Source organism: Hypanus sabinus, chromosome 6 (assembly GCF_030144855.1).
Source record: "Hypanus sabinus isolate sHypSab1 chromosome 6, sHypSab1.hap1, whole genome shotgun sequence".
Taxonomy (NCBI): domain Eukaryota; kingdom Metazoa; phylum Chordata; class Chondrichthyes; order Myliobatiformes; family Dasyatidae; genus Hypanus; species Hypanus sabinus.
Genome location: NC_082711.1, coordinates 161103481 through 161118182, shown reverse-complemented (window position 1 = coordinate 161118182; position 14702 = coordinate 161103481). Strand labels below are relative to the sequence as shown.

The window sequence follows — 14702 nt, the reverse complement described above, 5'->3', positions numbered from 1 at the left end:
TCTTAAAAACATTTTTACCAGCGGTTAAAACGGAGTGGTACACAGTCTTACAGGATTTTTGAATCTAACACAATATACAAGTTTTTCTTTTCACAGAGTACTACCGTTATACATTCAAGTCAGTATCTAAATAGTTAACGATTACAGTGTTCCTTTCTTTAATATCTTAACATCGCGTACCGTACTAAAGTCTTGTAGCATCAGACTTCAATTCAATAACCACCCATTTATTTTTTTCCCTTCAGCAACAAAATGGAGGAGGTGTGACCTTAGCTTAGGTGCATTTACAAACGTTTATGCGAATACTAATCGTTTCAGTTGTTTTACTTAACCGGCAGGTCTCCAAAGGGGCTGTCTTTATTATTCACAGGCTTTGGCACAAACCCGTTCAACCTGCTTTGCTGGTTAACAATGGCATCCCCATTAACCGTCGGCTCTTTTCCGTCGAGTCCCCCCGTGGGGAACTTGAGTAATTTGGCGTGGTGAACTCCCGCCCGCCTCGTTCATCGGGGTTATTTTAGCAACACCATGCCCCAAAATTATACCATTTCCACCCAATTCTTTGATTTTATCCAGGTGGCTAGCCCCTTTGTCAGTACCCTTCAGGCTATTGGTGTTTAATTCGAACTCTTCGCTCAAGTAGCATTTCGAAGGCAGCCTCTTCACACCCCATCCTGGCATAACAATAGAGTGGGGGGCCCCGCTATCTCCCGGCTCACTCTGTGAGCGATCTGCCAGGTTTACGATTTCGTCCTTCGATTTTGAAACTACAGACTTTGTTTCCTTCAATAACAAACCTCATCCCCCCATTCTTAAATTCTGCATTAACTTTGAACCCACCTTCGAGTGCAAACACCGGGGAACTCACACTTCCCACGGTTACCAAGGTTAACCCTTTTCCCACTGAACCAAGTCTATCTGAACCACAAGGACGGCCGCCCCGTTCCACTGAATCAGATACCTCAGACTTCTTCTGAGCTCCGTTACCAAGTTCAGCACCATGTGCATCCCCATCTTGGACACACTCAAACGGGACATTGGCCTCTTCCAGGCTTTCAACACCCGTACCTTTTTCAAATTCTAACTTCCCCCGATCCTCCCAGTTACTCTCTGGGCAACTCCCACCCGGGGAAGGCGCAACCCTGCGAGCTGAAACAACCTCCTTGGCCTTTTCAGCAGACTCCTTCGAGGCAAGGGCACCCTTTCCATCTAGGACTGCCCTCACCTCATTATCGGGAACACCTTTAGAACTCTCAAGTTCTTCAAACAATTCTGCCAAACCAGACAGATCATCCATGACCAACTCTGGACCTTTTAACAGCTTTATCTGTTTCTGATCTTTTATTTCCTACCTTAAGGACCTTTCTCTTCGCTAAGGGCAGATCTATCTCCTCTCCCTTACCCTCTTTCACTTTACTACTCTTCGTTTGACCACCCTCTAAACCCTCATGGCACAGGGTCAGCAAAGACGTCTCGGCCAAATCAAAACTGGCCGGATTTAAACTGCTCTCGTTCTCAGCTGCCTCTCCCGACAGGCTGCGAGTGACCGCGCCTGCGAGATAACCCTTGGACGCTAGGGGCGGGGCCTCAACACGCACCAGGCGGCAGGTCGGTAGCATTTCTGACCAAACCTTACCCCCTGCTAAGACGTTCCCAAGCAGGATGTCCATGTCAGCTCTCGGGAATTCTGATGGCACCCCTATTTCAACTGATCCATACACCAGCTCACAATCCAGAATGACCTTATATATGGACACCATTTCTATCCTTTTATTTATTCTTTCTACCTTTACCATGCCCATTTTCCAACCAAATTCTAGTACCTTACTGCTGATCAACGACAGCTCAGCCCCCTTGTCTCTCCAGATTCGTACGGGAACTGGTGTGTCTCCCTCCATCACAGACACGGTTCCGTGTGACAGACAACTCTCAGAGCCTTCTCGTACTCTGTCTACCCTTGGCTCTCTGGTCGATTTACTGATTACCACGGCACACCCGATAGGGACTGCGGCTTTCCCTCTTCCTATCTCTTTCCTCGGAGCAAAGCATCGAGATGCAATATGCCCTTCCTTTCCACAATTAAAACAGGTCAAACCCGGAAACCTCTGGCCGTCTTGCCTTTCCCCCTCAACCTTACCGCTAGCTCCCGGTGGGACCTCTGCCTCACTCGTTGGACTTTCTCGATCGTTCCCACGGTCTCTCTGGGAATTTTTATTTGAGGAAGACTTTGTCTTGTGGGTTAGGATATATTCGTCCGCAAACCTAGCGAATTCTGAAATGGACTTATCCGGCTTCTCATTCAAATACATCCGGATCTCCTCCGGAACACAACTTTTAAATTCCTCAATCAAAAGTAACTCCCTGAGACGCCCATAATCCTCGTCCACCCTTTCCGCGGTGCACCAACAGTCCAAGAGCACCCCCTACTCATGGGCTAGCTCGGCATACGTTTGATTCCACCCTTTCCTTAAATTTCTAAACTTTTGTCTATAGGCCTCAGGTACCAATTCGTAAGTCCAGAGAATGGCCTCCTTTACTTGAGCCTAATTCTCCGCTTCTCCATCCTCCAGGGACAATGCCGCATATGCTTGTTGGGCCTTCCCCTTTAACACACTTTGTAACAACGCCACCCACTGCTCTTTTGGCCACTTCTGATTTACTGCCACCTTTTCAAAAAGCAAGAAATAACTATCAACATCTGTCTCCTCGAACGGGGGTACCAATCTCAACTCCCTACTAACATTAAACTGCTCCGCTCGGTCTAACCCTTGATCTCTTTGCTCGTTCCTCATCTTCTCCATCTCCCAGTCATGTTTCCTCTGTTTCTCTTTCTTGGCCCGTTCCTTCTCTTTCTCGACTGCTTCTAGCTCCTTTAGCTGAATTTCATGCTGTCTTTGCCTCTCAGCTTGGTCCTGCTCCTTTTTCACTCCTAACCCCTTTAGTTGGAGCTCATGGTCCCGGGTCGCCTCTAGCTCCTTTAGTTGGAACGCCTGCTCCCTTTCTTTCTCTCCCTCAGCCCTTTCTTTCTCTCTCTCAGCCGCGTCCAGCTCTTTTAACTTAATTTCATGTTCCAACCTTAATTTCTCTACCTCTAACTGAACCGTCCCACTTGATGGTACCTTTTCAGGGATATCTTCCAATACCTCAGCTTCAAACACATTCTTCCCAATGTAATACTGAGTTATGGCTCTTCGCACCTCCCGCTTTTTCATGGACGACCTCACTTCTGCGAGGTTCAACCCCTTTGCCAAATTTAACAAGTCTGATTTGGTGGCTGCCTCTAGCGCCCCCACAGTCGGGTTTTTCATAAATTCACCCACGTCCAACTTTGCTGGTTTCCCGACTGGCTACCCGCGTAACCAGATTCAAGTTTTGGACTTACAAGCTCGATTCACTGGCCTCCCAATTTGGTGTCAAATCCCGAGACGAGAAACCCAAGTTGTTACGTATCCCGTAACTGGATAGCAAAGATAGAGAGGTCCGTTGAAGTCTGATGTCACTATTTTCAATCGTTTTTATTTATAAAGGGACACAAAAGTAAGGTTAATACAAACATTCAGATAATGCACGTTGTCAATACTCCATCTAAAGCACGGGTATAGTAATAATCATCATTAAGAAATGAGCTCTACTGTTGTCTAGGGGATAATATATTGTCCGTTGGAAATATAAAAGTCACTCAGAAGTCTGCAGGCTTCAGCCTTTTGGGAATCGCTGGGTTTCACGTGGTGCGACAGAGAGAGAGAGATTGGTGAGAAAAAGGAAAGACTTGCCGGGTCCTTATGAAGCATCCGTTGAATCAGGGGAGCGGGCTCCCCCTCCCCGATGTTAGTTAAAAGCGGTTTTCCGTGATTCCAGCCACAAATTCCAATCCCGGAATCTAATGCACGTGGCCTCCTTCAAAATGGCTTCCCGCTACGGCGGGATCACTCTCGTGTCTTCTTGGTGCGTCTAAAGGGGCTGTCCCCCTTAGACCCTCCTTTATACTTCCTCATGGGGTCGCAGGTGTCAATCAGGTTGTGATGATGCAATCTCTCTCTCAACCAGCCCACTTTGCCCGAGGGCTTTTCACATGGTCTCCATGAGACAATAGGCGCTGTCGCCTTATATTGTATCCCGGTGGAATGTGCTATTCGGCACGTCTCTCTCTCTCCCACTTCCTGTGTCTATTCAGCACGTCTCTCTCTCTCCCACTTCTACTGACCCCCCCCTCAACGGGTGCTCTTGCGATTCTCACAAAGTAGGGGGCTGGGATCATAACAGTGTTTGGTGGTGCACTTGGGTGGTATAATTATTGAATCAGCCATTGTCTATTAATAGCCAGGTGGGTGAATAGAGTAGGGGCATTACGAGCATTACATGAATACATGGCATAATCTCTGGGGGAGATGAACAACAGTAAAGTTGGACAGATTGGTCACAGTGCTGACAAGGGATTAGATCAGAGAAGAGAGAAAATATACAGTTCCATGATAGACATTATTGATGCATAAATTGTGTTGGTTTTTCTTTGAAAGTGATTATTCTCCCACCCCTCACCCCCCCCCCCCCCCACCGGCTGTCATAGATTTCTGAATGGTCTAATTTTTCCCATTTTTCTATTGTTTATTTACTTTGTAATTTATAGTTATGTCTTTCCACTATACTCTTGCTGCAAAACAGTAAATTTCACATTATATCAGACAGTCAGACAGTGGTAATAAACTGGATTCTGATTCTGTCGAACTTAATGATTGACCTGATTGGATTCTGGAAAGGTCACAAGCATGATTTACTCAGAAATTAATTTTCAGTCACACAGACTTATACTATTTATTTCTGGATAACCGCTGCCTGTTAGTTTGCTCATTCAAAAATAACAAGAAAAACAAAAATCTTTTATAAGAAAGAACACAATTAGGACCAAAAAAAACTCCATTTTAATGCAATGGACAAGCTGATCACAGTTATTAAGGATGTGTCATTTGGTCAAAATTCCTAAAAAAGGCTTTCTGCTTTTGAGTGAGCAATGGCTCACCTTTATTTTAAGTAGCCCAAAATTAATCTTTTCCTTAATTATGTAGTTCCTGTAATATAGTTCCCAATTGTTATCCACATTCAAAAAAAATCTGTGCTGGAAGTTAACCTATCTCAGCTCTTTAATTAAATATTTTAACATGGACTTTTATTCACAATTTAGTTTTAGTTTAAATTTAAGCTTTAAACAATTTTTAGAAAGAAATGATTCCTACAAAAAATTGATTTATTATATTTTTCCCAAATATAAATGGATAGAGATTTTTCAAATTATTTCTTTTTATCGGGGAAGAGCGAATTAAGAATAAAAGGATTTATGGCAGGTTCTGTTTAAAGTGTTCAAGACAAAATAGCACTAATGATGAGGTTGATCAAATATTTTTAGTAAGTTTCAGAAATCTGCAATGTGCTACTAAAGGGGAAGTACTTCTAAGAAAATAGAAGCTGATAATTCATATTGATACTTTAATTGCTAGTTATTACTGTTTTTTTTGAGAATGAAATTTGATAACTTCTTACATTTTAAAATGTGAGTTAACATTGCTTTTTGGTTGTATCCCAGTGAGTAATTTAACAGAATACCAATGTTCCTTCTAATTTATAATGACTAGTGTGCTCAAAAATCTTGTGCTGTGAAATATTTTGCCCAGTGACACTACCATGTGTTCACTCAATAATTTGCTCAATAAAAGATATAATAAGCCAGCTCTAAAATCTGCAGGCAAATTATCTTAAACCCCAAGTTGTCAACGCCATCTCAATCAGAAACCTGAAAAGGAAATGTGTTTGTGTATAATTGTGAAATATACTTAACCTGCCAACGAGGTAGAGGGTGACAACCTTCTTTGTCCAGTTTAAGTTCTTTTGTGCGCTACTAGCAAAAGATGTGTGTGTGTGTGTGTGTGTGTGTGTGTGTGTGCGCGTGCGTGCGCGCGTGCACCCCTACAGGGAACATTAGATGCAACCAAAAACTCTATCATTTTATTGTCATTTGTAACTTTTTTTCTTTATTTACTTGTTTTCCTCTTACTTGGTATTGTTTTTTTCTGTGAATTAATTGTTGAAAATTGTAGTTAATAATCCCTTCCATTCCACAATCCTGATGCCATGCAGTGCTAAAATTTCATGAAGTATGATACTTAGCATCTTATGAGAAGTTGAATAACTTAAAGGTAACATTCTCAAAATGCTGAAGGAACTCAACACGTCAGGCAGCATCGATGAAGGAGATTAAACAGTTGGTATTTTGGGCTGAAACCCTTCATCAGAATTGGAAAGGATAGGGTAAGAAGCCACGTCGCCCTATTATACCTTCTTTTCCCCTCACTTGCCTATCATCTCTTTCTGATGCCTCTCCTCCTTCCCTTTCTTCTATGGTCCACTCTCCTGTCCTTATCAGATTTCTCCTTCTTCAAGCCTTACTCTTTTCCACCTTTCACTTCCCAGATTCTCACTTCAGCCTCCACCTTTCTTACCTAGCTTCTCCCTCACCTTGTTTGTACTCCTTCCCCAACCTTATTCTGGCTTCTTCCCACTTGTTTTCGATGAAGGGTCTCAGTCCGCATTGTTGACTGTTAATACCTCTTAATAGATGCTGCTTGGCCTGTTGAGTTTCTCCTGCATTTTGTGTGTGTTATTCTTGATTTCCAGCATCTGTAGAATCTCTTGTACTTTTAATTAAAAGGTGCTAAATAAACAAAGATGGTTGTTGATTAGCAATCATCTAATTAAAAAGTGAATAAGTTAATCTGCTGCCTAAGCTTCAATGAGAATTGCTGACCTGGTTAAGGTTCTGGACTGCAGTATTATAGAAGTATATGGGTACGTGTGCACTGATTTTCAAAAAGGAAGGCTAGGGAGAAACATCTTGAGATATTGCAGTGAATTGAAGTGAGAAAGAATGATCTGAAGCTACTTTTGTTATTTTGTAATTCTCCCACAAGATGGCACTGCAACAAAGTGTTTTCAGGGTTTTCATTTAATCCATGGTTATTTGATCGTATAATTTGATAGAAAGATCTTTGAAACCTTGTACATACATTGTCCAATTCTCTCTTCATTCTAATTCAAAGCCATTTGTGGCCCTTGCACAGCATTTACTGCTCAACACTGAATAATTAGTGTATTTTTAATTTTTGGTATATTAAACTGCAATGCATTAATTTTTTCTTCAAATGGGTAAAAACTAAATGCAGTTGTATTTTTTGAACTACAGTGTTACTATCTTTGAATTTGAGGCTGAAATTGTGTGTATTTGCTGTCATTAGTATGTAATGTAAAACAGTTTCTGTCTTCCCTATATGTAAAGCTAGATGTGGAAATTTGAAATTTGTGCTGAGGATTCACATGTCGCTTTACATACATCATGTCCTTTTGCATTCTTTACAGATGCAATCAATATAATAACAGTGATTTAATGAATGTGCACTATTATGAAACAAATGAGGACAATAAGCTTTCCTGAATGACTCTGAATAAAATTTTACTTTTTTAAAATGTTTTACTTCAATCATTTCTTTACTTTTCTTTAAACTAATTAAAAGTTAATTATGTTCTTTTGCTACATGCTTTATTGTCTGATAACTCTTTAGCTTATTTCACTGCTCAGATGTTAATGATTTCATTGTTCTTGGATGTCACAGTTACGATAAATTGCTGCCAGAATGAATGTTGAGATAGGGAAATCAACAACACAGCTTCTTGCAAAAATTTAGCATGCTATCTTGGAAGCTGATGTCAAGCAATATTATTTTGCTGTTGACGATGATGTATGGGCCAATATGTGTGGCCATTTTTAATGCTTCTATTAACTTTATAGGTGTTATTTATGGCTTATTTTTAAAGAAGTTGTGCTAACTTCATTACTTGATCAATTTTGCTCTCTAACAATTGAAATTGCCGAGGAAGATTTCTGATCAGTATGTATTTTCTCTAATTGTTTGATGATCGATAAGCTATTGTAAAATATATTTTGAGTTTTCAAATTTGATTGCCATGTGGAACTGCAATCTAAAATCCTGGTTGAATATGTTAATCATCAATTCTAGCAACTACAGTATTTATTTTTTTGGGAACCTATTGATGCAGATATGATTGCTGGGGAAGCAGTTAGCCATGGAAAGCGTTACCCTGCATGTTTAGAACTGCGATGATGTTGTGTTAACTGCTAAATTTTAAAAATGGAACACCTTCTAACACTTTCTTTTTGTTTGCATGTTGCATGCTGTTCCATTGCAACCCAGATGGTGATGAAGGTAAACGAACTGTTTATTGATTTGTATTTTCTGGTTTTCTTTGAAATGTTTCTGCTTTGCTGCATAGCCTTGGTCTTTATAGAACGTGAATGTTTTTAAACTTCCTTTCATCTTTCACCCTGATGTTAACCAATTATTCATCTAATATATTCTGCAAAACCAACTAATGCTTGTAATGTTATAATTTCATTTTTACTGCAGGTGTAGACTTTCAAATATTTTATTAAAATTGACAGTTATTATGAATGGTGGTCAGAACTCCAAATGAATACAAGTTTATGATGACTAGAGAAGCTAGTTTCTTTAATACTACAAAAGTATCTGTTCCCCCCCACCCCCCAGTTATTTTGGCTAAATTTATGATAAATTAGATTTGAATTAGAGTAGGTCATACAGGCTATTAAATTGGGTTTATCATTTCAGTTGAATTGTGGCTGATCCATTTTAACTGCCTTAGCTTTCAATCCTTTGATTTATTTAACAAGAATCTATTGACAGTACTTGAAAGTTCCAGTTTTCAGAATCAAATCTTTTGTGGGAAGGATAACCAGATATTTTCTGCCCATATAGTTAGTAAAAAATAAAGTTTACTGATTTCCCATCCTAAATAACCTTGAATCAATTTTCTTTGACAAACATTTTAAACATTTAGCTCGGATTAACTCATGGTTTCTGGATTTCTTGGAAGCCACTTATCCATCTTGCCCTCCTCTACGATGTCCTTGATCTCTAGAGAACAATGAAGCTGAATATATTGGAGTGAACTGCACATCTCTGCAGTATTGATTACCTGACTGGCAGACCACAGTACGTGCGCTTACAGCATTGTGTGTCAGACAGAGTGGTCAGCAGCACTGGCGCTCCACAGGGGACTGTCCTGTCTCCCTTTCTCTTCACCATCTACACCTCGGACTTCAGCTACAACACAGAGTCTTGCCATCTTCAGAAGTTTTCTGATGACTCTGCTGTAGTTGGATGCATCAGCAAGGGAGATGAGGCTGACTACAGGGCGATGGTGGGAAACTTTGTCACATGGTGCGAGCAGAATCATCTGCAGCTTAATGTGAAAAAGACTAAGGAGCTGGTGGTGGACCTGAGGAGGGCTAAGACACCAGTGACCCCTGTTTCCATCCAAGGGGTCAGTGTGGACATGGTGGAGGATTACAAGTACCTGGGGATACAAATTGACAATAAACTGGACTGGTCAAAGAACACTGAGGCTGTCTACAAGAAGGGTCAGAACCGTCTCTATTTCCTGAGGAGACTGAGGTCCTTTAACATCTGCCGGACTATGCTGAGGATGTTCTACGAGTCTGTGGTGGCCAGTGCTATCATGTTTGCTGTTGTGTGCTGAGGGTAGCAGACACCAACGGAATCAACAAACTTATTCGTAAGGCCAGTGATGTTGTGGGGGTGGAACTGGAGTCTCTGACGGTGGTGTCTGAAAAGAGGATGTTGTCCAAGTTGCATGCCATCTTGGACAATGACTCCCATCCACTCCATAATGTACTGGTTAGGCGCAGGAGTACATTCAGCCAGTGACTCATTCCACCGAGATGTAACACTGAGTGTAATAGGAAGTCATTCCTGCCTATGGCCATCAAACTTTACAACTCCTCCCTGGGAGTGTCAGACACCCTGTGCCAATAGGCTGGTCCTAGACTTACTTCCACTTGGCATGATTAACTTATTATTTAATTACTTATGGTTTTATATTGCTATATTTCTTCACTATTCTTGGTTGGTGTGGCTGTAACGAAACCCAATTTCCCTCGGGATCAATAAAGTATGTCTGTCTGTCTGTCTGTATCATGTAGTGTCTTGTCCATGAATCCTAGGGATTTGAGTCATAGAGATACGCAACACTGAAACAGATCTTATGGGCCAGCTGATCCATGCCAAACGATACCCCATCTGAGCCTGCATTTGGCCCATATCCTTTCTAGACCTTTTTTCATTAATTTACCTATGGAAATGCCTTTTAAACATTTGTAATTATACCTCTTTCTGCAGCTTACTCTGACAGCTGGCTCCAAATGCCTGCCATCTTCTATGTGGAAATGTTCCCCTTTCAGATTTCTTTTAATCTTTCTCATCTCTAGTTTTAGATTCCCCTACCTTAGGACAAAGATGTTGGTCATCTACCTTATATATGCCCCTCATGATTTAATATACTTCTTTATATGACCTGTAAAACTCGAGCTCCAATCCTGGTGCTATCCTCATTAATCTTCTGCACCTTTCCATCTAAATGACATCTTTCCTCATAGCTGCACAACCAGAACTGCATTTAATACGTCAACTGTGGTGTCACTTGTACAGTTGAAAATCCAAAAAAAAAACAACTTATGGAAATCTAATAACTGTTTTATTATCCTCAAATACCATTTAGTTTTCTCTTTGGGTGCTGCCCAAACTGAATAGTCCCAGCACGTTGTTTTTATTTGCAAATTCTTAGTTATTACATTTCCAGAACTCTGGACCTCTAAGGTCAAGGTTATCAGGTGTATGAAAATTCAAATATTGTCAAAATCCCTGAAAAGTCTCATTGTGTAATGTCATCATCTTTTTTTTTAAACTGTTGCTGTATCTATTACCTTGAGCTTCCTTTCTCTTCTACAATTGAGAAACCAACATTGATTATATGATTGCTTTTCAGAGCTCTTCCATTCAGTCTGTAAAGGTAACAATGGGCTTCTAGTTCCCTTTAACTTACATTATCTTCCCAGTTTGACTTTTATGTCTTTGGCATTCTACACAGTTCCATTAAAGCCCAGCATAACAGTGGCATTAACAGCGTCAAGATAGTGTAGTGATTAGCTCCATGCGGTTACAGTTCGGGACGTCAGAGTTCGGAGTTCAATTCCAGCGTTCTCTGTAAGAAGTTTGTATGTTCTGCCTGTGAGTGTGAGGGCTTCCCCCAGCTGCTCCAGTTCCTCCCATGGTCCCATAGTATTTTAATTGGTCATTGTAAATTGTCCTGTGACTAGACTAGGTATAAATAAGTGGGTTGTTGGGCAGTCTGACTCATTGGACTGGAAGAGGCTGTTTGCGCTATATCTTGAAAATAAAAAAGAAAGATCAAGAAATAGTATATTGTAGCTCTTGGGAATTAACATCAAATTTACTAGTTGGAGGGATGTGGGATGTATGCTGACAGATGAGATTAGGTGTTATTAGCTTAATTTATTTGACATGACAGGCCAATATTGGTGTACTGTTCTATTGTACGTCTATATTCTTTGTCTAGTTCTGATACACTTACAACATTAGTTGAGTTTTATGTTCTATAGATGTTGTCACATTCGCTGTGTGTTTTCAGTATTTTGGTTTCTTTCAGATTTCCACTGGCTGCTATATTCAACATATTCTTTTGTTTCCCTTTCTCTTCCCTAACTGCCCTCATTGATCCATTAACTAAATGTCACTGAAAGCATTATGTCCGTTAGACACTGTATGGTCTGCATTCTATGTGAGATATTGTCAATCACAGACATTGCCTTTGTCCTGCCCCCTCAGAAATTTAAACTTGTTTTTCTCCTTTTCAGTTCTGATGAAGGACCTGAGTTATTAACTTTTTTACTTCATAATGTGTTGTTTTATAAATTAATTTATGAAATTAATAACAGATAATTCAGTAATCCCACAGTTTTCAGGACCTATGTTTACTCTATCATCTGCAGAATTTTGCTTTTAAAACATTTTGTGATAATTTCACCAGGGTCTGAAATGGTTGAAGCTGATGGCTTGTCAACACTTTGTAAAGAACAACTAATGACTAGAAACAATTATTAATAAAACTCAAACCTTGCAAATGTAAAACAAAGGTTTCTTTGGACATTGTGTTTCTAATTCCTTGTTGCTAGAAAATACTCAATCTTTTTAAGTCTAAAATAGTATTTTCCCCATATTAAAAGTTATATACTATAGGACTGTATATTTGTTTTCAATATTTCTTTTATTTCTTTCTTCTATGTAGCCACTATCTCTTCCTGGACCAGACATGTGATAAATATTCTACAACTCTATGATTTTGCTGACCAAGTACTGTTGCCTGTGCTCTGTATTTCATTGACTTTACCTTAATTAAATCTGGAAGGTGTATTTCGCTTGTCTAACCATTCTCTAAGCTGAGCAATGGGAGGTCCATAGATAATGTAATGAAGAAATTTGCTTGGCCCAAAATACCCTGCCCACAAAATTTCTGTGGAAGTCTTTGCTAGCTGGCCAAGCTCTCACCCTTAGCTTTGCAATGATTTCCTGTCAGAGTCTTGCAGTGCTTCTGAATTTCTCTGACATTCAGAAACAAAAGCCATTGACAGTATTTTTTTTTTTTGAAATTTAAAAGGTCATTGATAATACTTTAAATTTGATATAGTGAGCAAAAAACAAATAATTACAAAGTGAGTATATTTTCCCCTACATCCCATTCAATTGAATGGGCTTGTTGATCCTTTGCCAGACCTAACTTGGGAAATTGCAGTGAGTTTCTTCTCCACACATAAAACGGCTGACGGAACTTGGCTGTTACTGTACATTTGTGACTTATGACTGGCACTTGTGCTAAGAAATGCTGGCATTGAAACTTACTGAAACCTGTGCCAACCATTTTATGGCATGTCAGCACCCTTCCACCAAACTTAGGGCACAGACAATTTGATTGATGGTAATCTTAAATGAACCAGTGCAGATAGAAGAAACACTAAAAACCTTTTTACTGATTCATCTATTTCCTTCTATAAATGTGTTAATTGTGTAAATTATAATATGCCCTTTTTTCTTAGAACATCCTTAAGAAGTTTTCTTAGAGCTGGTCATATGGAAAATTTATTCTGTAGATAATGATACTGTATTTTCAATTAACCCAATATATGGTTGACTTGCACACTATTTCAGAAATATAGTTAATCAAATAATTTGTCAATTATCAAACTTCTAAAGGAAAGCCATCTGCTTACAAGCCAAGATCACACTGTCATTATTTAACCTCTCCATACTGTGTTCCTTGCTCACAATCACCTTAAAAGATAAAGCAACAGGTGGCAGCTTTGGTCCATTCAGATGCTCATAACTTGTTCAACCAAAAGCACTTCATCACTATGCTACTGACATATACTGATTAAATGGAAGAGATTTGCAACTTATCAAAATAAGAAAGGTAACAGCTGAGTCATTCAACCACATTTGAAGTAGATTCAAATATGTCAGGGTTTAAAACCTAATTCCTTCATGGAGTTTCGTTGATTGAGAATGGAGGTAAAAAATGTTTAATTTTGAAACCTTGATTAAACTAGAGGAAAATCTATTTAAGGAAGAGATGATTTCTACAACTACCCTTTCATGGCAGCAGATAAATTTGGCTTTGCAAAAAAATTGTAAACCTATGTTTTGATCATACCATTTTACTAAAAATAAGTAATACCTACATGTCTATGATGATCTATCTCAATGGATAGGATGACTTAATTAGCAAATAATTTAAGGGAAGTGCAGTGCTATTAACAATATAAAATTTTGTAAAACTGGCAGAGGCTTATACTTGACGTAATAGGATGATGTACTGTTGTAGGGCTAGAAAAAGCTTTTGTGATTATCTTTGAATAGAGCATCCGGCTATGGTTAATTACTGCTCTTGAGTGCCAGAAGTTAGTTTTTAGTGTACATCAGCAACAACTTAAGCAATCTGCATCTTTATCTTTTAATGTGCCTTATATCTTTAAATGTTCTTATTTGCGATGCCATGTTTGTTTTCATAAATTGGGATATATTTTTGCTATATTTTTCTTTTAAGAGAATGATAGATTTTGTTACTTGTTTTTTTTACATAGTGAAATTTTTATTTTGGGCATGCATAGATAAGGAGCGTGGTGATTTCTTCTCTGCATTTTCATTGTATAAATGGGTAAATTATATAAATAACCACTAATAAGAGAATGCACACATCTGAGTGGACCTAAATTGGATAAAGAACTGGACCATAATTGCATTTCACATTACTCATGATAATTTGTATGTAACATATATCCTGACTGGAATATCAATTACATTTGCTAGTTAGATTTTGTTGTCAAATGCTTGATCATGAATTAACTGTTGAGATGTTGTTACAACATTGTTACCTTTGTTTTACTAGTTTAGTTTCTTCTCAGGCATTAAATGGGTTTTTCACTTTGTAGCAATCTCCAAATGATGATTACACTGATTATTATTATTGTTGCATATTCCAGCTGGAAGGAGACAGTTTGCTAGACATGAATGGGGCCAAAAAGCAGCCTATCTGTTGGGCTGCAATTTAGAAGAATTGTCTTCTGCATTATTTAAGCATCAACCGAAGGTTCAGAGGTCGACTTCATTCCGGCAAGGGCCAGATGAAAGTGGACAGGGAGATGGCTCAGGTAGATCTTTTATCTGATTTATCATTTTTAAAACCAG

The 14702-nt window shown here is 39.3% G+C and overlaps 1 protein-coding gene across 7 annotated transcripts in view; it reads left to right on the top strand.

The window, feature by feature from the left end:
- Positions 1 to 14702, top strand: part of myo18ab (myosin XVIIIA b) — a 218755-nt gene that overhangs the window by 114117 nt on the left and 89936 nt on the right. For all 7 annotated transcript variants that reach the window (XM_059973312.1, XM_059973310.1, XM_059973309.1 and 4 more), the window contains one exon: positions 14498 to 14665. In XM_059973312.1, the coding sequence (XP_059829295.1) occupies positions 14498 to 14665 (168 nt within the window). The remainder of the gene's footprint in view (positions 1 to 14497; positions 14666 to 14702) is intronic.